Source organism: Vombatus ursinus, unplaced genomic scaffold (genome assembly GCF_900497805.2).
Source record: "Vombatus ursinus unplaced genomic scaffold, bare-nosed wombat genome assembly UNPS02014821.1, whole genome shotgun sequence".
Lineage (NCBI taxonomy): Eukaryota > Metazoa > Chordata > Mammalia > Diprotodontia > Vombatidae > Vombatus > Vombatus ursinus.
Window position 1 is genome coordinate 12,070,555 of NW_020954599.1, and position 27,708 is coordinate 12,098,262.

The following is a 27,708-nucleotide window of genomic DNA, read 5'->3' on the forward strand; positions in this document are numbered from 1 at the left end:
TGAGGCCGGATTTGAATTCAGGTCCTTCTGAATCCAAGGCTGGTGCTCTATCTACTGCACCACCTCGCTGCCCCTTGGACTGATATTTCTCATTTGTGGTTCTTATCTGTGAAAAACGAAAGAATGGTATATACCCACAACACAGAAACTGTAAGAATTAATGAGATAATATTTTCAAAGTATTTTCAAGAATTCCTAATAGAGCTGCAAAGATAGGTTGTCCCAAAAGTCTCACTTTTAAGTATTAATGCTTAAATGACATTAAAGCTTTTATTAAGGTTTTTAATAATTTTAATTTTAAAATTAAGGATATTAGCAATTAATAAATTAGATATAATTTATTAATAGTGAATATTAAGACAAATAATTTCAAACTTCAGAGACTTTGGGGATACTCTGTATGCAAATAACTCGGTATAGATAAATGTTGTGGTTTTTTTTTTTAATTCCAGTCAATGTAAAAATATGATATTTTCCCCAGTTATATATGCAGGAAATGAAAACAGATTTATACTACTTTGTTCTAAAAAAATATTATCCCAAAATCTATAAAAACTGTTTTTGTTGGTCTAATAGTCCCCTCCAATTCTTCAACCCAGCCGTTGGTTACATACCATACAAAGTTCAAATAAAATAATTCCAAGGGACCATACGTCAGATTTGGGGCCAGAAGGCAATAGCTTTTCACGTGGTGTGTGGTCACTGGGTTTGGCGATTCCTTGTGCAATGACCTCAGGTGCTAGGTAAGATGGGTACCTACAAGAGGATATTAATGTAACTAACACTTAATCGAAACAGATCAAGAACTCTGGAAGATAAAACAATATGCTCTTAATACAAACACAGGAAGTTTCAAGAACAAGATGACCTTGGCAAGAGCCAAGTGGAACTGTGAACCAACCACAGGAATTGGGAGAGTGCTACCTCCCTAGGGATCCAAAAGTCATTATAGGCCTAAAAAGATTTTAATATTCTTTGCCTCTTCCTCTTGCATTAATGCCTTGTTTTTTCTTCCCTCCCTACTTCTTCTCGTATTGCCTCTCCCATTTCCTCTAAATGGCTACTACTTTCTCACAGTCTTATCTTTTCTCCTTTAAAATACTGCTTAAAGTGTACCTTATCATTTATCTTCTCTTGGAACTCGGAAATTCCACTATTTTGTGAAGTAATCCAACCTTTGGTTACAAGGGAATTCGAGAATTTTGTACTTAGATTTCAAGAGAGAAGTGGAATTAATATAGTTTTAAGTAAACACACAGACACAGACACAAAAACCAGTTAATTTCAATGTGGATAGAATTTTATTCTGCTGTATTTTAGTTTGTTTATGCTCTTTTTTCGTTTATCGCTAGGTTAAGTTGAGAACATCAGCACCTATTTGTTGTTGTTCAGTCGTTTCAGCGTTGTCTGACTCTTTGTGACCACATTTAGGAGTTTTCTTGGCAAAGACACGGAGTGGTTTGCCATTTCCTTCTCCAGTTCATTTTACAGATGAGGAAACTGAGGCAAACAGGGTGAAGTGATTTGTCCAGGGTCACAGCTAGTAAGCGTCTGAGACTCCAGGCCTGGTAATCTATCCACCATGCCACCTAGCTTCCCTTGTTTAGATGCCTTAATGACATGGCACAATGTGGATCCCGGGAAACAGTCATTCCTTCTTCCTCTCCCCTTCCTCTACGTAATGCTGCCTGTACTATTTATTTATACAGAAAAATGTAGCAAAATTAAATAAGTAAAAATCACTTTAAAAAATTTAGAATGAAGATAATACCAATCTATTACTTTGTCAATTTATTTTTATTTTCCAGAAATGCAAATTAACTATCCATTACTCTACTTTGTTACATCTCTGGTGAATGAGTATGGTGACCAACCCCAAATGGGCCATTAGTTTTCCACAGGGATGTGTGATATTTATTTTCCTTCCTTCCTTCCTTTCTTCTTTTTTCCTAGGCAATGGGGTTAAGTGCCTTGGCCAGGGTCATACAGCTAGTAAGTATCAAGTGTCTGAGGCCAGATTTGATGAGGTCCTCCTGACTCCAGGGTTGGTGATCTATCCACTATGCCACCTAGCTACTCCCGATGTGTGATATTTCTAAGAATATATAATTGGTGAGAGAAACTGTCATAACTCAGGACAAAAGATGATAGATGATATGGCCCCAAGAAGATGATATAGGTATATAAGAGGGCCTAGTTTTAAATCTTGCCTCTGATACCCCCTATTTGTGCAACCCCGGACAAGTCACTAAAAATCCCTGAGTCTCAGTTTCCTCATCTGTAAAAAGAGAAGGTTGAATAAGATAAATTCTGAGACTCCTTCTTACTCTACTAAAGTTGTTAACCAATGAGTAGCATAGTAGCATTGCCACTTCAAAAACTTCTCACTGGTGATCTCTTAAAAAGTGAACATCAATACTAAAGCTCAGCTCTAGGAATATTAATTCTTTTAAGAAGGGATGAGAATGAATTAAAATAATATGGATTGGTAATGTTCTTGGTTCTGGTCTTTTCAGCCAGCTATTCATTTGTTTTTTTTCTCTTAAACTGTAATCACTCAACAAACACTTATTAAGTGCCTACCTATGTGCCAGGCACTGTGCTAAGCACTGAGGATACAAAGAAAAGCACAAGAATGTCCCTGTTCTTAAGGAGGTCACAAACAAGCAATGACAATAAGTAGAAAATATCTTTGAGTGCAGCTGACCAGGTAAATAGAACACAGGCTTTCATCATCATCATCATCTCTCTCTCTCTCTGGTGTTTTAACAATATACTTAGCTACTTGGCCAGTTGAAATGAAAGCTCAGAACCCTAAAACAGATGTTAACAGTTTACTTTTTTTTTTTTGGTTCCTTAAAATTTGCTTTTTGAACCAACTGCAAGTTTCTTCTGGGGTAAATATTTTCTTTCATGCCTTAGCTATTTGATCACTTTATTTTTCCTGGATAATGTTTCATGTTTTGCTCTTTGATAGTTTCGGGCGACACTAAAGGTCTCAGACTTCAAAGGAAGCTAGACCTCGTGGTAACCTAAGACCACTTCTACCACTTCCAATTTTAAATTCAGGTTCAATTCTTCAAGCTGCCTGGTATGCTTTGAGCAAGTCACTTCCTCTCCTCCTCACTGTCTGGTCCCATTAAAACCCAGAGCATTTTGAGGGGGAAATTTAAAGTTTATTTTTTTTAAATCAGTCCTTTCATAAAGGCTTGCTTTTAAATTTTCTCTTTTTAAATAGGAACTTGACAAACATCAACAAATATAAACATTTCCGTACACAAAGAGAAAAAAGGATTGTATATAAATGATGTATTGCAATTACATGCAACTTGTTATTTAAAGTATATATTAGATTAAACACAGTGCCAACTGCCTTCCTTATTTGTGTCCCTTTTTGATTGATTTGATTTTCTTTCTTTCTTCCTCTCTCTCTTTTTTGGACCTCCCTTATCCCTTGCAGTTGACCCCCTCACAAAAATTAAGTTCTCCCTATTAACAAGTAAGTAGGATACATCTATGGCTGAGACTAAAAAACGTCTGGCTCATTCTGCATTGCCAGTCCATCACCTTTCTGCTAAGATGCGGGAAACCTGGCTTCACTGGTTTCGGAAGGTTTCAACCTTCTGGAGCCATGACCGTACCATTCAGAGTTCTTAAAGTTGTTTTCCTTTATAACACTGCAGTTATTACATATTTCATATTCATACATATTTCACTCTTCCATCAGTTCATACGAGTCTCCCCAAGTTTACCTGAATCTGTCCCTTCTGTCATTTCTTACACTACTGTAATAATATTCCATCAAATCCATGTTCCATAACTTGTTCAATCATTCCCCTGCTGAGGGAAACCCACTTGGTTTCCAGTTCTTTTCTAGAAACCTCATCCAGACGCCGAGCATTGGCTTTACACGTCCCTTTAATCATTTTAATCTTCTCTTTATGATCCTCCAAAGCTGGAGTTTGTTTTGCTTTCTGACAATTGCTACCCCAACCCCACCCTCCTTCTTAAAACCTCTTTTTCCTCTCTCCTTGTGTCTGCCTATTGCCTTATTGGACTTCCTATTTTTCAGTGAGAGCCCAACCCTTCTTTGTCCAGTTTAGCCAAAAGTGAGATTCATAAGGTGCCCACTCCCCTACACATTTCCTTTGTGTATTCTTCTTGGGCACTCAAATGTGAAAAATAATTCTACCACCCTTTATTTCATTTCTTTCCCTTTTTTCTCTCTTAAAGCTAACAAAAAAAAAGAACAAAACCAATAATACCCTGTGTTTATATGTATTATTTTTTATTCTAAAGGGGCACTTGTTTCTTCTCTCCTTACTAGTTGGTAAACACTTTCATCTTCATTTAGCCCCTTACACATGGCCAAATTTATTTACTTTTCTAGAGTTCTCTTGTCTTCTGTATTTCACTTTCAGAACTCTTCAAAAATATCAGGAGTGTTAGAAATCACCTCTTCTATTAATGGTCCATATTTACCTCTGTAGAATTATACTTTGTTTTGCAGATTAAGTTATTCTGCACCATCAATTTTCATTTTTTATAGCTGCATAACGGTCTTATGTTATCTTGACTATGGTTCCTTGGTACTCAAACTCTGTTTCTGGATGCCTGTAGTAATTTTTTTCTTTGGCTGGAAGCTATAAATTTTGCCCATGATGTGCCTGGGTATTTTTAATTTGGATTTTCTTCCAGGAAGTGGACAATGGCCTTTCTGTTTTTACTTTGCCCTTTAACCCTGCTCAAAGTACTCACCTATGTGAATTTGGCTCGGTGAAATTGGGTTAGGTTTGAGCCCCATGGTATGTTCCTGGTCAGAGTACCCACAGGCTTCAGTTCCTAGGAGATCCAAGTGGGTGTAGGCCCCCTCTAACCTCCAGCTTCAGACCATTTGTCGGAGTTTTCCCTGACTTTTATTTCCTTGGTTGTAACCCCTCCTATCCCAGGCATTTTCTGGTGCTGTCTGGGGCTGCAGGGAGGAGCAACTGACTGACACGTCTCTTTGATCTTCTCGATCACTGAGCTTCTAGTGCTAAAGTATACATGGGAGAGCCGGAGTCCACCATGACATTTCACATCACTAGCTTAAATGCAAAGTGATCATCAAGGTTTGTTTGAAAAGAAGAGTATCATGCAGGGTGGAAATGTTTTTAGAAAGCACTTTCTCAGAGCCAATGATTACATGCCATGAAGCTTTTCCCCTTCCTACTCCTCTGCCAAAGGAAGCTGGAGAGGGAGAGAGAGAGAAAGAAAAGAAGAGAGAAGAAAAGGAGAAGAAGCCCCAGGATAGAGCCCTGGGTTTGCCCATGATCAGGGGGTACTACATGAATGATGATCATCTGCGCTTCCTAAATCTACACATCTGCACCTAGCCCACAGCCATCTGAAACTCGACATGACTACAACAGAACTTTTATCTTTCCCCTAAAACTCACTCGCCTTTCTCCCTAAAGTCCCCTTTTCGGTCAAAAGCACCATCATATATCTAGTGAAGCAAGTGGGCAAGCGTGGACTCATTCTCATTTCTTCACTCTCCCCCACTCCCTACATGCTTCTGCACAGCTATCTCTCACATCCATCCCCATCTTTTCATCCCCACATCCAGAACACTACTTCAGGCCCTCATCGCCTCTCCTGTAAAAGCCTCCTAACTGGTCTTCCTATTTTCAGTCTCTGCCAAGGTAAGACAGGACTCTACCAAGTCCTAAGATATAGACATGACCACACCATTCCTATTCTCAAGAAACATCAGTAGCTCCCCAGTTTCTAGAATGAAATATAAACTACGATCACAGGACCATAAATATAGAGTTAGAAGGAACTTTAGAAGCCACTGAGTTCATGCCTTCATTTTACAGGTGAGTAAAAGTGACACACAGAAACTGAACATTTTATATAAAAACGTATTCAACTAAATACAGTTGTGATGGTATTTCTTGGAGACTAATGTGTTCCTTTACACAGTAGAAATGGCAAAGGTTATTTTTTGAAACTACCTTTAGGTTTCTAGGTATGGATTTTGATGCCATAAGCTCTGATTTTCACTAAAATTCTACTCAAATCTCCCTGTGTCAACAAAAGACTAGGTTCTGTCCTTTTCACCATCTCTTTCTCTCTCTCCCTTCCCCTCCCTCCCTCCCTCTATGTGAATATCTATATACATATACACATCATACATAATACAAAATTATGAATTATATATTCACATACATGTATATGTATAAATACATACGTGTATACATATGTGTATATGTGTATTGTACACACACATACAGTGTTGTTCTTTACTCATTTCAATCATGTCCTACTCTTCATTGCCTCATTTGGGGTTTTCTTGGCCAAGGTACTGGAGTGGTTTGCCATTTCCTTCTCTAGCTCATTTTACAGATGAGCAACTGAGGCAAGCAGGGTTAAGTGACTTGCCCAGGATCAACACAACTAGTAAGTATCTGAAGCCAAATCTGAACTCAGGTATCCAAAAAATTCTGGTCCATGCCATGACAATTCAAGTCACACGTGATATGATGAAAATTCAAAGCCTGTAGTGGTAACAATACACAGGAGGCTAAATTTTCAAATGTAGATGGACTCAATTTTCAAACCCCTCAGGGCAGACAAATGCATTGTTCCACTTAGCTCTGCTTTGCACATTTTACACATAAACGGTATCTGTTAGTAAGATCCTGGTTTATTTTCTTGCTCTTATATTTATCTCTAAATGAAATTAAACTATATTCATCATTGAAAGAGGGCTTTGTTGTGGAATGCCTGCCCAGAATTCTATAAAGGCCTACTTGTCAATCCAAAGAAGGCCAAGATTTGCTGATTTCTAGGGCATTGTGAATTATTCATTAATTTTTCTCTTTAAAAAAAAAAAAAGAACACAGGCAAAATTCAGGTACTCTTAACAATAATAAAATAATAATAATAGTTAGAATTACATATGAGTGGCAGCTAGGTGGTGCAGTGGATAAAGTATCAGACCTGGAATCAGGAAGACTCATCTTCCTGAGTTAAAATCTGGCCTCAGACACTAGCTAGATGACTCTGCACAAGTCACGGAAACTTGTCTGCCTCGGGTCCCTCATCTGTAAAAATGAGCTGGAGAAGGAAATAACAAACCACTCCAGTATCCTTACCAAGAAAAGACTGCCTTTCTTGCCAAGAAAAACCCAAATGGGGTCACAAAGAGTCAGATATGACTGAAACAACAAAATGTATACAACACCTAAAGTTTGTAAAATGCTTTCACATTTGAGGGAGATGGTTAAAGAGTTTGTCCTTTACTGCTAAATAACTATGTGTCAGGCATATTAATCAATACTTTTAGACCATATAAAATAACTAGACAGTATTAAAAAAAAATGAGTTTACCTTCTAAAACAGACACAGTAACTACATGAATGTAAACAGAAAACACTTTTTATGCAAAGTTATAACTGAAGTAATATTTATTGTGCATGGGTAGTTAAACTAATAAAATTAAAAAATGACAATTTTACCTAAGTAATCTATTTATGTAATACCATCCCAATTAAATTACTAAAAAATTATCTTACTGAGTCAGAAAAACATAACAGGGTTCATTTGGAAGAGCAGAGGGTCAAGAACTTCAAGGAAACCAGGGGAAAAGATGTGAAGGAACTAGATTCAGTAGTATCAGACCTTAAACCATATTATGAGAGCAATGTGGAAGTGCAAAATGGATCATTTTGACCATTTTAAATGAAAAATTCCCTATATAAATGAAACCTATGCAGCCAAGAATAGAGGGAATGAAGAAAAATTAGGGAAAAAAAAACTCACAATTTCCCAGACAGAATGTGATCGAGTCAGAATATTGTTGTGGTGTAGAAAATGATGAGATGGTAGATTTAGAAAAATATGGAAAGACTTGGACTTATGAAAGTAGATGCTATCCATCTACAGAGAAACAAATGACAAGTAGAAATAAGCATAATGCTGTTAGCACTATCCTTTAAAATTATTTATAAATATAGAAATGATATAGCATTGCTGAAATCTCAAAGTTGTAAAATGTTTATTCTTACCCTATTGGGAAATCAACATCAACACCATGGGCTGTCATGTGGTAAAGTCCAAACTTAGCCAGTTTAATATGTTCCTATAAGAGAAAAAGGAGATGAAATCTTTGGAAAAAAAGTGTAGCACAGGAAATTCCAATAACGTGATAAATGAAACCCATTACACCAACAAGTCAACTGATAAAAACTATTTCATCAATTTTTCACAAGTCTAACAAAACAAGCCATAGAAGTTTAATTTTTAGATATGCTGTAAAAAATAAAATGCCCAAATGAGAGGTTTTCAGTCATTTTCAGTTGTGTCCAACTCTGTGACTCCATCTGGGATTTTCTCGGCAAAGATACTAGAGTAGTTTGTCATTTCCTTCTCCAGATCATTTTACAGATAAGGAAACTGAGGCCAACAGAGTTAAGTGACTTGTCCAGGGTGACACAGCTAGTAAGTGTTTGAGGACAGATTTGAACTCAGGAATATGAGTCTTCCAAACTCCAGGATCAGCACACTCACTCACTCACTCACTCTCTCTCTCTCTCTCTCTCTTTCTGTATAGCTTGATAGATAGAAAGATAAAGTCGCAAGAACATTGCTTGTGGAATCAGAGGACCTGGGTTCCCTTTAATTTCCTCATCTCTAAAGTGAAACAATTGAAATGGATGTCTCTAAGGTTCCTTTCAGTTCTAGCCTGTGACTACATGATCTTAAAGATTTTCCTTTCTCTTTTGGACTCCTTGGTGGGGATGCCATGTACCTACTTCCAATAAGAATTTTCATTTCCCTATACTGTAAAAAGAAACCTGACGCTGGGTCTTTACCTGGAAATGACTGGTTTTCAACCCTTCAAGACTGTGTTAAGCCAGTGATCAAGCTTTGCAGCATCCCCTTGTGTTTTGTAAGCATGAAGTCAAGCACAATTATTAATGGGTAGCAACCCATTCTGGCTAGCAACAAAACTCTAATCTTCACAAGCCTTTAAGTTTTCCTTTGGCATTTTTATCTCTTAAGGCTTTTATAATAATCATCATCACTTCCTTTACAGTACATTATGGCTTTTGAATGTTTTAGCAAGTCACTTGAATTTTTAAATGAATACAGGTGATTAAAAGAATTCTATTTAAGGATGGCCCTCGGGAAGAAGGGAGGATTTAATGGGAAATATGGGTAGAATTAAAAAAAAAACTATCAATACAAATTTAGTTTATAAAAGGAAAAAAATTGTACTCCACTCTAAGAAAAACGCAAGTTGGTAACACTGTTCTTTGTTATGTGCCTTCTAACACCAGGTTTATGAGCTTGAGATATGAAGGGGAGAGGCAGGAAACAAAGAAAAGTGGCAGTCTCACTTTTCTATCACTATTACTTCTGAACTGAATTCTCAAGGGGGGCTTGCCAACAACTGTTCTCAGATGCTAAGCACGCTGAACAAAATTACAACTTCTCCTGTAAATTCTGCCCTCCTGCTCTTGGAGGGGATGTGGGACAGATCAGTAATCCCCCATATAATTTCCAAGTAAAGAAGCACTCTACTGAAAAAATATGAAAGAAAATAGCACTGAGATCTCAGGAGGGAAAAGTAAACAAACACACAAAAATAGAGTTCTTAACTCCAGTTTTTCTTAGCAGTGGAACAAATAGTCTGGGAGACCATCTAAATAAATATGATTCCAAAAAGGGAGAAAAGGGCATCATTTCATTCGTTACAGAAAAGTGGACCCAGGAAAGGACCTGAATCCATGGAGAGTAGGGCACTTAAACGATGAATATGTGACTTTATGCAATTTATAAATGATGTAAGAATCACCTAAATGTTATTTTTATATCCATTGGAATTGGGGGTGGCACAACCTAAAGATTCTTGTAATAATTTCTTACTGCCAAACAAACATTAAGGGATACTGATTCTAGGAATCTCTAACCTCTAAGACAAAACAAACGTTCTTCTGTGGAAGCACTGTGTGTAATGGAGGGAGCGCTGGACTTGGGAGTGAACAGAGCTTGTTTAACATGCTACACGTACCAGCTGTGTGATTGTGGACAAGTCCCCTAAATTCTCTGAGCCTCTTTCTTTATTTATAAAAATAGGATTATGCCTTTAGTGCTTGCCTGACAAGGTGGATGTGAGGCTCAGAGATGACACATATAAAGGCTTTTGTAAACTTTTACAACACTATTTTATCAATGTCCCTTGTTGCTGGGATGTTTCTAGCATTCATCGTCTGCCTGCCTGTACCCCCCCAGTCCCCTCAGCAACATTACCTCTTGATCCAGCAGAATGTTGTGAGGGGACAGAGCTCGATGCACCATTCCATGTTGGTTCATATACTGCAACCCCTGGAGGACCTCAAATGCAATGCATAACACTTTCAAAGGGCTACAAAAGAACACATAAAAACACACCCCATCAGTCAGACTGACAGAGACTTTGCTTTAAAGAATGAAGCAAGGACTATTGGGAAGGCCATGCTTTTCTGTTAAAGCTGTTCTGCAGCACAAGTCTTTTTTTTTTTTTTTTTTAATCACAAAAACCTGTGGGGAGACCTGTTGCACTTTCCCCACATCAAAATTAGATACTTTCAAGCAATATCTCATAATACGTATTTTGTGGATTCCTGGTTATGTGACCACTGATTCTGCCAAAAGTCAGACCTGCTGTGTTCCCCTCCTGGCTGTGCTTTTGACTTTGGACATCGCCATGCCTCAGCTGCTTCTCACCTTGGAACGTCCCTCAGCGCCTGGGACCTTCTTAACATCTGGAACATTTCCCTTCCCTCTGCGCCACACCCTCCCCCAACTTCACCCAACTCACACACATGCTGGTCTCTTTCTCCTATCAGCGAGTTCCTTCCATGGTTTCCATTTTGGGCATGTGCTCAGGCTAGCCATGTTTCATTTCACTCTTGTCTGTACTTCTGATTCTCTGGACCTGTCCATCAGACCCTAGTGTGGGCACCTCCTTTTCCACCCTCTTTTCAAACCCCCTTTATATGCTGTCTCTCCTCATTAAAATGGAAGCTCCTTGAGGGCAGAACTGTCTTTGTTGTTGCTTGTATTTGTATCTCCAATGCTTAACACACTGTTTAGCACATAGCAAACATTAATACATACTTGTTGGGGGCAGCTAGGTGGTGCAGTGGATAGAACACTGGTCCTGGAGTCAGGAGGACCTGAGTTCAAATCCAGTCTCAGACACATAACACTTACTAGCTGTGTGACCCAGGGCAAGTCACTTAACCCCACTGCCTAGCCACAAAAAATAAATAAATAAATACATACATACTTGTTTCCTGACTGTTGTACATCCTCATGATTCACTCACCATTGAGTGTAGCTGAATTTTCAAGGGGCTAAAACTTCAGTTATAGACTTCAGCATTTCTCAGGGTAAGGTACACGTTAGCCTGGTTGGCTTGGATTTCTCTTTACAAAAATTCTGATTATACTTGATACCTGCTTTATAGAAGTTAGCCCCTACTAGCTGCTTCAATTATTCATTAGGTGAATTTTCTCTGCTTCTACTCCTTGTCCACTACTACCGTTTTCAGAAAGAATCTTACTACAAAAATGGTTCATAATAATGAAAATGCCAATGCAAGGATATAAGACAACCCCAAAGGCCTCATGATGGAAAATGCTATCCACATCCATGGGAAGAACTATGGAGTTTGAATGCAGATCGAAGCATACTATCTGCTTTTTTTTTCTTCTGTTTTGTTTTGTTTCCTCTTTCTGGTGGTTCCTCCTATTGGTTCTAATTCTTCCTTACAACATGACTAATGTGAAAATAAAAAAGCAAAAGAAAAGAAAATGAAGTTCTCGAGCCTCTTGGAATATTGAATTGACTGAACAGTTCACTTTTACTTAGGCTATGGGTAGGAATTCTAGCTCTAATGCAAAGGATGAGGCACAAAAAGATCTTCCGCCAGAGCAGCAGTTCCCAACCTTTAGGGTCCTGATCTTGGAATCCATGTATGTACTAATAATCTTTTTCATCCTTGGCACCAATGGAATACACAATGTGACACAATATAATAAACAACTATATCTCCAATGGACTGAATATGGTTCACAAATACAGACAGTGCTATTTTTCAAAAGTACATTGACATGATTTTAAAAAAAAGTCGATTTAAACATGTGAGTAAATTCACAGGGGTTTTTTGTCTTCATTAAATTTTCTCTATCAATATCAACTTATAACTAAGGTCATGTGGGATTTTTTTTTATTACATTAAAAAGTGGTCCTCATGCTCAAAAACACAAGGAACCTTATGCCCTATGGTAATAGGTATTTAATTTGAAGATAATTCAATTTGACAAACATTTATTATATATGTTTTTGAAATGCACACCACTAAACTGTGGTGGGCATCAGACTTCCAAAAATTAAAAGCAACAGTTTCTGCCCTCAAATCACATGTCTAAGTCCATGGCCCCAAGCTTCCCAATTTTACATATGTTGTATTCCAGTTATCTGTCTCTTCTTATTGAAAAGTTCACTGTCTTCTTGATTAACATTCCTTGGTAAACAATTTCTGTGTTTCTTTTGGTGGCTTGAAGTAATTTTTCCTATAAGATATGAATTTCATTATAATATTTCTATTATCGTGCTATTTTTCAGTTGATCAGTTATGTCCAACCCTTCATGACCCCCTGGGATCAAACTGTCCACAGGTTTTTCTTGGCAAAGATACTGGAGTAGTTGGCCATTTCATCTTCCTTTCTTAAGGCAAACAAAGATTAAGTGATTTGCCCAGGGTCACGTAGCTGGAAAGTGTCTGCAGCCATATTTGCACTCAGGTCTTTCTGACTCCAGGCCTACCACTATATCCAATGAGCCACTTGAAAGCCTCCTATAATATTTCTAGAAGAATTGAACCTTGAGTTTTTCCTTTTTAGGACCCAATGGATTCTATTAATTCATTGCAACTTTTTTTTTTGTTAGGTCTGTGAAGTTTGTTTTGTTCATTTCCTAAATTTCTATGTTCAAAATCTTTTTTGTTTTGTTTGCAATTATTGTAAAGCATTTTTTCTTCAGGCAGGTCATTTGATTCTACATGTTTTCCAATTCTTTGAATAATTAAATGATTGGTTTGTGCCAATATTTCCCCCAGTAGAGGTTTGCTGCCTAAAATTTTGTTTTCTTCACTAGTAAGTATCTTGTTAATTAAGTTAACAGACGTCAAGTTCTTTGTAAATCTTAAAGTATTACATAAGTGCTAATTGCTATTATTATTATATTTTCCATATTAGTCACTTGCTTTATTTTTTTCCTCCTGATTTGGGGTGGGAGGGGAGAGCACTTCTTAATTTTAGCTTTTCTCACACTATTTATTATTTTAAGCTCTTATTTGATCTTATGATTTTTCTCTTTAATTCAATTCCTCTGCAATTTCTTTGAATTTATTCATTTGAAGATGTTATTTAGAGATGTCTTAAATGGTTTCTTTTTCCATCTGCTTTGCTTCTGGTACAATTCTTCTGGTTCAATTGCTTTAGAGTACTCTTTAATTGTACTGTTATTCCAATTTACTGATTTTTTTTAAACTTCGTTTAATTTTTCTTTTCTTGTGTGTTTTTCAAAACTGTTTTTCTTCACTTTGGCACTTGTGTGTTTTGAAGTATATATGAGAAGGCAAGCTCCCTTTAATCTGCTCATCATTTTAACTGAAAAGCCCCATTTCCCCCTCAACCCTTTGAAATCTGACTTCCAACCCTACCACTCAACTAAAATCGCTGTCTTTTACTCTATGTGAAGACATTGTCCTTAGTATTGATGAAATTAATGCACATGAATGCTGATTTACAAATAATCCATTTACTGTGGTCATCTTCCACTCCTATGTCTTTAGCTTCCTCTTGTTTCCATGTGAAGGAAAAAAAGGAAACAAAATTGGAAACTTGTGAGAACTTTTGGGCCAGGAGTGAAGTTGCAGATGAAGACATGAAAAGCAGAAACAGCTTCCAGAGAAGGCTCAAATCTCCCTACAAGGTTACCTCCCTCCAACCCTAGGCCCCGAACATTCTCTCACACATGGCCTATATGATTTAATTTGAGCTTCCCTTGCTTGAAATCTCCACCTGGATGTCCCATAAACATTTCAAAATTAACATGTCCAAAACATTCTTTAACCTTCTCCCTAAAGTTATGACAGCGGCCTTCCTCATTTCTTTGAATTTTCTAGGTTTATTTCCCCAGAGTCGTCCTCAATTCTTTCCTCCCCTTAACCCTCTCCAAAATAAAATCAGTTACTAAATCTTATAGATTTTACCAAGCTATCATCTCCCTTGCTCCACCACCAACCTGGAGGCTGGTGTAGTCAGGAAGACCTGAGTTGAATTCTGACCTCGGGCAATTACTCATTGTATAACCCTGGGCAAATCACTTAATCACTGTCTGCCTCAGTTTCATCAGCTGTAAAATAGGGATAATAACAGCATGGTTGAAGTGTGGACCAAATGAGATATCTCTAAAGCAATTAGCACAATGTCTGGCACATAGTGGGTGCTATATAACTGTTTATTTCCTTCCCTTTTTAACTGAATTTATTTTCATTATGTTGGTAGAGGGAATTCCTCTCTGATCCTTATCCCCATTTTACATTGTCTGGACCTCTACTAACTGAACATTCATTTGGATTACTGAAGCTGCAGTAAGCACTGGGCCAGCACAGAGAAGGCATTTAATAAATGCTTGTGGACTGACCAACTGACTGAAAAGAACACTAGAACTGCAATGAGAAAACCTGCATGCAATGCCTGGCAATGCCACTCACTAGATGTGATGCTCTTGGACAATTCAATTAATCTGTTTCCTCATCTGTATAATGGGATATTGGCCTTAGTTATCTCATAGGTTTGGGAGGACCAAATAAGATAATGAATGAGAAAGTTTTTGTAAAAATAAAGTGAGAACAGGGACCCAATCTGACCTGGGATTTCACCAGCACAGACATCTCTCAGGTAAGGAGACTTAACGCAGATTAGTACTTTATCTTCAACTTGGAACACATAGAAATGACTTGCTCAGCATCACCCAGTCAGCCAGTAAGAGTTAGAGGTGAGACTTAACCCAGATCTTTCTAGCTTCAAGGTCAACTCTATTCATTATATTACACTGCCTCTCAACCACAAAGTATACCATATAAACATACAATGCTATTACTGTTTTTATTTATTTTTATTTTTTGTAAGGCAATCAGGGCTAAATGACTTGCCCAGGATCACACAGCTAGTAAGTGTCAAGTGTCTGAGGTCACATTTGAACTCAGGTCCTAACTCCAGGGCCAGTACTCTATCCACTGTGCCCACCTAGCTGCCCCTAAGATGCTATAATTGTTAACAAACATTATCTAATTAAGATAAATTAATCATGTATTTGGTGTGAATTATTTAAATGAAATTATTTTCTTCCTATAATCATTTATACTGGGGAAATAATTTTTGTGTAGACGGAAGAAGGGGTCATTCTAAAGAAAGGATTATTCGTTCATTTATTCGGTCAATTTTTCCATATCAATAGTAATAATAATAATAGCATTTATATAGCAATTACCATGTGCTAGGTACTGTGCTAAGCCCTATACAAAACAATATCTCATTGGATCCTCACAGCAACCCTGTCAAGTAGCTATTATCCCCATTTGACAGATGAGGAAACTGAGGTGAGGTTAAATGACTTGCCTAAGGTCACACAGTTAGTAATGGTTGAACTCAAGACTCCAGGCTCATTGCTCCATTATCAACTACACCACCAAACTTCCTTTACACCTGACATCAACAACTTGCTCCTGCTTGTAATTCCAATAAAGAAACTGAAATTATGTACACAAGATGCAGGCTAGATCCCATTTAAGAAGCAGAAAAAATAGTTTTAACCAAAATATATTTTTAAACTTCCTAAGTTTAACATTCACATCTAAGGTTTGTTGTAATTACATTTATGACATTGTTACATTTATGCTCTGATTTATGATATTCTGTCAAATTTCTTTAGAGGCCCCACAATTCCATTTTAACCTGAAGATACATGGTTAAATCTGAAGGAACATTGCAAGAGTTTTTTAAACAAAAAAAATGGTAAATGTTCATGAACTGAACTAATCTTAATATAAAGGAGGAAAGCTACTCTTTTGCCCACCATAATTCATTTTGAATTTCGAGTAAATGTTGAATTCAACATTTTCCATCAAAATAACAGTTACAACATGCATTTGAATACAGATTTATTTATTTATTTATTTATTTATTTATTTTTTTACAAAGCACTACTACCTAATCTCTAGCTATATAGGTGTGACATCATTTTATGCTGATGAGATAGGCTGTACAACTATTCTCATCCCCATTTTATAGATAAGATCCTAACTCTGGTTCTTTTTACTAGTTGTCTCTCCTTTCATCCAGGGCCATCTCCAGTTGTCTTGATCTATATCTGGCCACTGGACCCAAATGACTCAGGAGGAAAAACTGAGGCTGGTGACTTTGCCTAGCCCTCCCTCACTTAAATCAATTCACTTGCATGTCATGGCATCACCTCCCAGATGTCATGGCCTTCTTCAAGAACGAAGGACAAACAACAAACGAACAACCTTACTTCTGCCTTCTGGCTTTCTTCAAGACTCAACTAAATTACACCTCCTGCAAGAGGCGTTTCCTGGTCCCCTCCACTGCAGCTGATGTCTGCCCTCTGAGATTATCGTGGATTTACATTGTATATATTCTTGCATATACAGAATTACTTGCATGTTGTCTCCTCCATTAGAATAAACATGAGATTCTCAAGGACAGGAACCCAGGGCTTAGCTCAGAGCCACGCACACAGCAAACACTTTATAAATGCCAGTGGACTAAACAGAAGCTAGAGCCCAGAAATTAACTGCCCCAGGACACAACGCTGGTGAATCACAGAACCAGGACTTAAACTCAAGACTTTTGACTTCAGAGTCAATGTTTTTTTTTCTCCAATTTCAAGGTATCTTAATGAGAATCACCTTAGTGAATGACTAAAAACAAGTTTTCAGGAACTCAATATTTATATCACTATAAAATTAAAAAGTCATTATCATTCCTCACATAAAATATAAACTGGTTTGGTTGCTGTCTTTTTTTCTTAAAAGTTGTTTTGATAGCATTGCAATGCTATTCTTATGAATAAAACATCATGACTTGAAAAGAATAAGTGAATTTATCTTTCACGGGCAGATAGCCAATTCAGTTTTTCATTAAGTCCTCATTTCATTTAATTCATTTTATTTTCTATAAGCAACTCAATTATCTGCAATGATAAAGAACAGAAATAAATGAAATCTACTGAAAAATTCTCAAATGTCCCATTAGCCATAGTTTGAAGAAACTGTTGGAATATTAACAGATCACAAAATTAACTATTAAATGTTATTAATTTTTCCTATCCCTGTCCCTTTTCTAGTGATCCATCAATGAGATGATCAAAAACTCAACAACAGGAAGGAAAAGGGAGACAGGCAAAATCTAGCTTTAGGTTAAATCACATATAATAATTTTAAAAACTACTTAGGATTTTCTAAATGCTTGTGTCATTCTGGAATGTTGATTGGGGCCTGGTAATCTTTTTGTAATAAAGATATTTTTGTTAGAGCAGAAAATAATAAACCACACTCTAGTACTTTTTGGACCTGTTACTAATTAGCTGTGGGATATTAATTTTAAGTTCTCTGCCTCATTTTCCTTACCTGTTCTTTTCCTCACCTGGTTGTCATTGTTCTTTTTTTTCCTCCCAACTGAACTTTTAAAAAAAGGAACCCTGTGAAATTGTATTTATGAAGTATACAGGTATAAAAAAAAAGCCTTGGAAACCATGTTTATCCACAAAATGGCTTCTTCTATATTGCACAGCCTCCTACATCAGATTAAACTAGAGAGAGTGGATGTGAAACAAATGACGGCATAAACAGAACTAAATCTGTTTTCATAAACATCCTCAAAGGATAAATCAACTGTATAAATGGCAAAATACCAGACCTGAAAACAAAACTTAATATGGAATTTTCAAGCTACCAGTTATGGCAGAGATAGTTTGGTAGGTATTGGAGCAGGGGGGAAACAAGGTTACGTCGACAAGTTTGGTAGGTATTGGAGCAGGGGGGAAACAAGGTTACGTCGACAAATATGTATAAACCATACCTAATACATGTTTGTTGAAAACTATACAAATCAAATACTTTCTTTGAAAAATAAAAATTTTCTTTAAATTGTACATTGTTTACAAACAAAAAAGAATAAAACAAAAAACCCATATAAACATGCAAAATTCCAAAGTTTCTATTTTCATAATTAAAAGAATCAACTTCAAAGTAAATCATCATGAATTCACATACAAACACTCTAAAAATGAACATACTTCATGTGATCTTCAAAACTAAAAGTAATATTCCACTGTGACACTAGAGGACCTCAGCAGCACACCAATTTAGTAAGGGTGAATATTGTGAGAATAACATTACAAGGCTTTTAAAGTGAACTTCAGATTTTTTTCTTAGTAAAGTAGTCTGGAAAAACCAAAACATGAGACTGTGAGGTTTCGCTAATCAGCTTAAGGTCAAAATAGAAGTAATTGCAGACAAAAAGTATATGAATCATTTATTTTAAAAATGGATACATATGAATTACAAATGATTCCAATGTATTGGCATACATACAAACACCAAAAACAATTCAATATATGAAGTTAAAACACATTACATATTTTTTTCTCAGTGACAACTATTACTAGTGCCTGTTTACCTAAAATATATTTAATGACCAATTCCATTCACTGAAGCAGGGTTTAATGTAGCTAAATCTTTAGATCTTATGCCCTTTTATTTTTTTAAAGTCTGTATTTTCCCTCAAACTAGTGACTTTAAATATTTCAGAAGAGAAAGGGGAGAGGGCAAATTTACTGCACTACCCTTCAAACTGGGAAAGATGATAAAAGATCATATAAATAGTCAATACTGGATGAAGGCAGTGTTGGAAGACAGGAATACTAACATAGATTTAGTCCAACTATTCTGGAAAAAAAAAATAGAATTATCAGGGTTGGTGGTCCAAGGCTGTAATCCTTGCTACGGGTGAAACTGAGGTTGGTGGATAGTTTCAGCTCAGAAATTCTGAGCTGTAATGGGTCATAGTGATCGAGCATAAATATAGTGATCCCTGGTGGGCGTATATGGGAAACATTTGAGGAGTATCAGGCTGTGTAAGGAGGGGAAAATCAACCCAGTTTGGAAACATCAAATAAGAGCTACCATGAATAGTGGAATTAGGTCCCCAAGTGGACACTGCACTTTCAGCCTGGGTGAGAAATAAAGATCCAACATATAGAAAAGAAAAAACAGGATCATGAAAAAAATGAGAAAGTTGTTCATACTCCTGGCCCAGCAATATGCCTACTGGATATACCTCAAGGAGATGAAAAACAGAAGGAAAGGTCTCAATTAAAACAAAATATTCATAGCAGAACTCTTCATGATAGCAAAAAAAAAAAATGGAAATAAAATTCATGAGCATTGATTGGAGAATAGTGGAACAGACTGTGGTCTATATGAATATAACTGGATGTTACTGCTCCGTAAGAAGCAAGAAATATAAAAACAGGAATACTTTTATGAAGTGATGCAGAATGAATAAAAAAGTATGCACAGTAACCACAGAAATGTAAAGAAAAAACAACACTAAAAGACATTAGAATTCAGATTAATGTAATGTCCAATCTTGATTCCAGATGACTAATGAGGAAACGTGCTTCCTTCCTTTTGGTAGAGAGGTGATGGATTGAGTGCAGAAAGCTACATGAGATATCAGACGTAGTCAATGGTGTGATTAGAGCCAGTTTATATTGGCTCAGGAAAGTTGATTGCTAAAATTTCAGTGTGAGCATATTTATATCTCAGAAACAGTCAAACTCTACAAAGCACAGCTTGACTTATTTTTTGTTGATTTTCTTGTTTTATTCACATTTTTTTTTTTAGTGAGGCAATCGGGGTTAAGTGACTTGCCCAAGGTCACACAGCTAGTACATGTCAAGTGTTTGGTCTGAGGCCGCATTTGAACTCAGGTCCTCCTGACTTCAGGGCCGGTGCTCTATCCACTGCGCCACCTAGCTGCCCCTGATTTTCTTGTTTTAAGGAAGTGATAAAGAAAATGATAATAATACAGAGTAAAGTTAAAAGTGTGCCATATGTACATTTTCCATCAGAGAACTGGTTGTTAAACACTTACATACAACCTCCTGGACAAGACTGATGTTGTCAGCATGTTTGGTTTTATCTGTTTTTATTTGTTTCAAGGAAGGGTTCTAGAGTTTCTAGGAAGTGACGGTGAAGTTAAAAAAATCAATAAGACATAAAAAGTGGAAGAAATATATATGCTATTTGCTTTATGTAGGATGGATGAAGTAATTTTTAAACTTAAAAAACAAACAATAAAGCCTTGTTCTTTGTAATTGTTAAGAATTAGGTTAGATCTAGGAGCACAACATTTGGAGTTGGAAAGAATTTATTAAGCAGACCTTTAGTCAAAGCCATACCTGAAAAGTAATCCTCACTATTACCTCCCCGACAAGGGGTCATGAAGCCTTTGCTGGAAGGCCTCCTATGAGAAAGAACCCATTCCACTTTTGGATGGCTCTAATCATTAAGAAGTTTTATATGAATGAATGAGCTTCTTTTAGATTTCAAAGACCCCACTCCTTCTAGGTCTGCCCTGTGGGGACAAACAGAAGAAATCTAATTTCGCTCCCACTCAGTATGGCAGTCAACTTTTTTATGTCTAATGTGGCTAATAAAATCACACTCTGATAAAACAAAGTAAAAATATCACATATGTTATAGAAACATAAACAAGGCAGTGCAGCGATATGTACCCCAACAGGAATGACAGAAACTAGAAGTAGGAAGAACAGGAAAAAGGTAAAAAACAGACATAAAGACCCTCACCACTCATTGGTTATAGTGAAATCTCAACCTGCTATGGTCTACCAAGTTTCCTTTTTGCACAGAAAATGGATTTCCTCTGCATCTAGGTATCTCCACAGGATGGAGTCAGCCAGTACCTGCCTCTATCTCCTGTTCCACAAATCACGGAAACATCAAAGCTTAGAACATTACATTGGTGAGAATGAAAGAGAACAAAAGAAAAAAACAAAGCCCTTGGGAAAATAAGAATACTCTTAAAAAAAAAAAAACAAAACCTCCAAAGAAAGATGAGAGATCATAACTGTGCATGGTTTCTAGGCATGACTCAACCCATTTGCATTTGGGATCTGAATACATCTTAATGACTTTTTCAAATATTTTCGGTTAGTACAATCCCAAATATACTTTGTCAAGCCTTTTCCAGATGTATTTCAAAGGAAATTTACACCGTATGTTTCCTATTTGCCTATCCCTAACTCATCTGTAGCTGGTTAGTTTAGCTGGTTAGAGCATGCTGCTAATGAGGCCAAGGTTGTGGGTTTAATACCTGTATGAACTAGCTAGCTTCACACAGAGAAAAACTGTTCCATAACCACAGAATTAACCTAATCCCAGTCAGTATCTTAGAAACAGTCACCAAATAGTTTGGGCAAAGATTGTATGTGCAGCTAAGTGGGATTCTTTGCCACTAAAGAAATAACCGTGCAAAAAGAACACTCAGTTTTGGGAACGGGGCCAAGAGTGGCCAGTTTCACAGAGAGGCAGCTAGGTGGCTCAGAAGATAGAGCACTGGGCCTGGAGTCAGGAAGATTGGAGTTCATATCTGCCTCAGACACTTACTAGCTCTGTGACCCTGGGCAAGTCACTTAACCTTTGTTTGCCTTAATCCACTGGAGAAGGAAATAGAAAACTGCTCTAGTATCTTTGCCATGAAAACCTCATGGATAGTATGGTTCACAGAGTCATGAAGAATCAGACACAATACATACATACATGTATGTGTTTATGTATATATATGTATGTGTGTGTGTGTATGTAAATATATGGAGAAAGAGAGGGAGAAAACACTTTATATATACCTTTATACATATAGAAAGATGTTTTCTCCAGCTATATAGAGATTAGGTGATAAATTAAGTACCACAGCTAGTAAGTGTTGGAGCGGAGACTAACCTGGGTCACCAGGTTACAAGTCTACTGCATTGCCCACTCTATCACGTTACACAGCTATAATGTTACCTACGATATTTGGGTCAATCCTTACTCAGATGAAATTCAATAGAATATTTCAGTTCTTTCATTTTAATCACACTTCATTTTGCAATGAATGAACTCTGGTGTCATTTCAAAACTACTCCCAAACAGTCCCATTAAAAGTTAACATGAATTAGGAAACTAAAATGTTAACACATTTTTCTACATGATTAGCTAGGCCTCAGGTGAGATATCTCTCGAAATACGTATCATGACAAATTCTAGCAAGCAGCCTTTAAGAACAGTTCTGTGATGGTACAGATAGGATGAAATTTGTCACCTGCCACTGGGGGCAGCTGATAAAATTTACCATCCATGAAGAATTTCTCTTCAACTTGGACTCTATGCTGAATTTCCTCCTTGAGAATGAAGAACACCTTCTGGGGTTTTATCTTTTATGTTTTATGCCTTACCTGGTATAATTAAAGATCAGAGAGTCATTTAATAAGTTTATCTCTGTTGTTATAGCTTCCAAGTAATCTGGAATAATTCTGATGTATGAATGGAAGACATTTACTTGGAAAAAAAGGCTTAAAGTTAGCAATTGATTCACTTTGTTTTACTGAATCAAATGCTTTTTAAAAGGAAATAATCAACAAGTATAAAACCCAGTGGAATTTTATATTTTCTACTTCAAGTCAATTTTGTGATGGTAAAGATGTAGTGCACTATAAAAGGATAAGATTTGTGAGACTCTGTCTGATCCCTAACATCCTCATTGAAGAAGCCTTTAATATTTGTGTAGATTATTCTCATCAAACATTTATACAGTTGGAAAGGTAGGCACAGCAGCAGTTGTTGACATTCTCTTGATTTTTCTTCCCTCAATATCAACAAGGTCCATCCAAAAACTGTTCCACAGTTCTCTCCTGGCTCAGGCCTTCTCCTTCATGTCTTCTCCTTCAGGTACTTATGAGTCAAACCTACAATGTTCTCACAATGTGCACTGCCTCCAACACATTTCCTCTATGTACAATTGTCTAATCATGCTGCTTTTCGTGCCTTTGTTCTCCTCAGTACCCATGTCTACCTCTTCTATTAGCACACTCCTGGATGATGATATTAGAATCCAAAGGTGGTACCTCTGTCCGTGATGGTGAAAAACAAATTGTTATAAAAATGTCTGAAGACCTTTTCCATTTTTCTCATGGTAGTTGGTCTCCTATCTTTAGCCTTAAATGCTCTCTGGATAACTTAGCTTAATTGGGACTTTCATCAAGCTTTCTCTAAACTATTTTTGCCCTCCAATATTTCTCACTGATTTGTGAGACAATACTTTTCATAATTATCCACCAACTTTCTCCATAAGATTTTTACATATGAGTTTCTATTCTAAATTAGTGTTGACCATGACCGCTTTATCTTTCGTATGGGCATGTGAATTAAGTGTTTGATGATTAGGGCAGTTTTTAGGTTCTTTTGGCCTCCTTCTTATGGCAACTGGTTAAATTTCTGTATAAAATTATTGAAGGCTCTGTGATTTTTCTTCTGACCATTCCCAATTTTTCATCATTAATAACATATTTAAATGTGTCAGGATGGAGTTATTTTAATTGTATACCACATATTTTCTCATTTTGATTCTTTTTCACAGCAGATTCGAGAGTAATTTTCACATCAATGAGTCATTTCCTGTCTATTAAAATGTAGTCTGTTTCATTTTTGTGATGTTATTCAGAGCTCACCATGTCTCTTGATTTTTCTCTTCTTGAAAGTATCTATGAAGCTCCTGCATAATCTAAAACAATCATTCCTTATTCCTCATCTATATTTTCTAATATATTTCTTGACATTCTCACACATAAACAACCACCTTGGCATTGAAGTCACTGAATATTCAAGTATAAATTGATTTGCATTGGAGGGTCTTACACGGTTCTTCACAGACATTCATTACCTCTTCATCCTCTGCAACATGTTAATACATAAGCTGCATTTATTTTCATGCTGGTATTTTTGCAAATCTAATCGACACTGCACGACAAGAAGACCATATGTCTCATGAAAGGATGTTTCTTGTTGCCTTCGTGTATACGACAAATCCAACTTAGCTAAATCCTTTCTTTCCCTCTCTAAGGAGAACTTGTAAGCCACTCTTCCATTTGATGGAGCATGCTTCTAGTTTTACTTATTACAAGAGTTATATGATTAATATAATTCAATTCCTCTAGGGCAGGAGTTCTTTTTATTTTTTTTTTTTTAGGCAATTGAGGTGAAGTGACTTGCCCAGGGTCACACAGCTAGTAAGTGTCAAGTGTTTGGTCTGAGGTTGGATTTGAACTCAGGTCCCCCTGACTTCAGGGCCAGTGCTTTATACACTGCGCCACCTAGCTGTCCCTAGGGCAGGAGTTCTTAATCAAGGATGTGCTGGTAACAACAAGGCTCTCCAGGGGGAAAAAAAGTCCTCACACCACATTTTTTTCGTTGCATTATTAACATTTTCTTTATCACTTTCTAAAGTTGACAATCAACAAAGCAACAAAGCCCTGATTTGTAGCATTTCTCTATTTTTCAAGGTGTAAATGCTCACAATGAAAATTTAGCCATCAGCTCCCCTAAGCCAGTGTGAGCTGGAACATCAATATTTAACTTTTGAATCATGAATTTCTTTGGCAGTATAGTTAAGCCTACAGACTGCTTCTCAGAATAATGTTTTAAAATGAATATATTAAAATATGTAGGAGTACAAAGGAAACTAATTTCACCCATCATATACCCATCAAAATACACACACACACACACAAAACCAAACCAACAAATAACAACCAAGTTTACAGTACTTGGGATAAAAAAACCTCGTAAAAGATCTCACATTTACATTACCAACAATGAAGTTAAAGGTAACAGTCTAAAAACTGTGTGATTCTTTGTCCCTAAGAGATAATGAACAGGAATGTGATTTTGAAAATAGGCAATTATACAAATGTGATATATCATTACAATCCTTCACTTGAATACTCAAAAGTGTCTAGAGCAAGATGAACAAAGAAAAAGTATCAATAAATACACATTAATTGCCAGAACTTTTTGTGGAAATGGTACTCATCATATAGGAATTTGACAAACGTTTCCACTGTGCATGTTTTTAAAGTTCTTTCCACATATGGCTTCTCTTTCTCCCTCAATTATATTATAAAGTTTTCAAGGGTAAGGATCATATATCTACTGTCTCTTTCACAACTTCTTGTACCCTTTATGAATTCAATGCTTGCAATACTAATACATCTTACATCACAGACAATGGCTAAGTCAATAGCAGATATCCTTCCATACACTGGCACTAACTACTCACTGAATGCTAAGGTGTGCTTACAAATTTGGTCATCTCATTCAACTTAAGCACAAACTAAAAGTGACTAATTGGCTGCAAATGTACTTTTAAAAAAATTTGCTTGTGTTTACAGAAATGACAGTGCCTGAGCCAGGAGAGAGCTGGTGGCAGAGTCATGAAGTAGACTTATTCAGTTAGGAACACAGCAATCAAATATCTAAAGTATTGGCAAGAAATCCAAGAGATGTCTTCAAACTAGAAGAAAGAGATTCAGAAGGAGACAGATGAGAGTTCAAGAATGGAAATATATATTTAGAGTCCTAAATTCCTTGCATACGTGGTAACTGAAGCCACACAAACTCCTTCCTCAAACAGGTCTATGACATTTCTTAGTTCCAGTCTACAAGCCAAAACATCCATAAAGTTAGCAATCCAGGGAGGAAGTACACTTCCATGTTATACAAGTTCAAGATGTTCTTTCACCTTATAAAACCTGATCACTCACTCAAAAATGTTCCCTTTGGTCTAAAATTTTCCATACTTGGTATCTGCCTGAGGTGAAATTTTTAAGCAGAGGAAACATAGATGAGAACTACTTAGCTACTGTTTGATTTTGGAAAATATGATGGCTGGGAAGTGTATGAAGTTATCTGCTGCTTAGTAGTGCTCTAATAATAATAATTTTAAAATGGTGTTGCTTCTGGTCATCATTGAGATCAGATTTCTCCTTACCTAACACCTCAATATAACAGTGATCAAATGTTACAAGATTTCTAATGATTCCCAGATTTAATTCCAGGAGTCTGAGGCAGGGTATTTTCAGTGAAGGATTGACGTCTGTGGGACTCCTAGACAGATGTACCTCTAGTCTACTAACTTTTAAAAGTGTCAGAGAATGGACCTGTGATTTCATAAGAAGAAGGAACAACTAGGTGAAGAAATTTCTTTTAGCAATGTAGAATGGCACTTTCTCTCAAACTTAGTCTTAAAACTAGAGCACTGGGAGATTGCCCACAATCACATAACCAGTATATATCAGAGGCATGACTTGAATCCAGGCCATACTGGCTTCAATATCAGTCCTCTATTCTGCTCTGCCAGGTTGCCTCTTACTTTAGAGAAATATTAAAATCATGATCTTTTCTAACTGGTCAAGGTAACATGAAGTATAATTATGCTTCTGTTATTTCCTTTAAAAATTTTAATAAATCATTTTGTCATAATTTTGCTCCAAGCCTTTCTGGTGTTAAAAATCAAAAAAAGATAATAAAAGCATTTTAAAGTTTTTAAATTCAGAATGTTCAATGGAGTCCATTTTGCTGAAAGACTAAGATGATTATTTTAAGAATATTGTTTCTGTTACTGATCTTTGAACACATAAGTTACTAAACAGTATACTGTTTTAATTCATTCCTGACCTTTCAAATTTCATTGTTGTGCAAAGCATTTAATCCAAAAAACTATATATCTATCTAAATGTATTCATGTAAGGCAAAACAAAAAAAAAAGTTTAATTGTTTCTATTTTGGAGTGTGTATTGTGGGATTAACAGTTACTCAAAGACAATTTTTTTTTTATTACCTAGACACATTTAGCCTAAGGAAAATCAATCCATCTGTCTTCAGAGTCGTGAGACTAAGAAAATTTACTACTGAGATCTCACTCCAAAATAACCAAGGTTCAAAGCTTTAAATGTGGAATGTAGCTAATTCTCAAAGGATTGCAAAAAGTTGGGAAATTAGCTTTCCAACTTGAATACTAGATAACTTTCCTTTCTCAGCATAAAATTAATTTGATAAGATCAAAATACATATGGAAAGCATAGTCTAGTGGTTTGAGGTTTAGATAGGAAGCCAGCAGGATCTGTCACTGATTTGCTATGCTTGGATAAGTGTTCCAATTCACTGTACCTCAGTTCGCTCATTTCTAAAGTGAGAAATACTGTGCTTTTCCCTATCCACCAGGGCCTAGCACAGTACTCTATAAAAAGAAGGCATTTAATTGTTGGTTAGTTCAATCAGATAAACGTCCATGCATACTGTTTTTATTTAATTTAAAAACACAGTTCTGTAAATTTTACACACAATACACATATATATCTATATATCACATAAATTACATACACATATATCTATCATGATGCAGGCTTTTCAATTCTGCATATACAAATGGAATGTCATCATCACAGGGTTGATTTTTACTA

General features: G+C 36.5%; 1 protein-coding gene across 2 annotated transcripts in view; it reads right to left on the minus strand.

Moving 5' to 3' along the window:
• TBCK (TBC1 domain containing kinase) overlaps positions 1-27,708 on the minus strand; it is a 256,604-nt gene that overhangs the window by 181,948 nt on the left and 46,948 nt on the right. For both annotated transcript variants that reach the window (XM_027837556.1, XM_027837554.1), the window contains exons 4-6: positions 10,303-10,417; positions 8,055-8,128; positions 615-756 (exon numbers count right to left, since the gene is read on the minus strand). In XM_027837556.1, the coding sequence (XP_027693357.1) occupies positions 615-756; positions 8,055-8,128; positions 10,303-10,417 (331 nt within the window). The remainder of the gene's footprint in view (positions 1-614; positions 757-8,054; positions 8,129-10,302; positions 10,418-27,708) is intronic.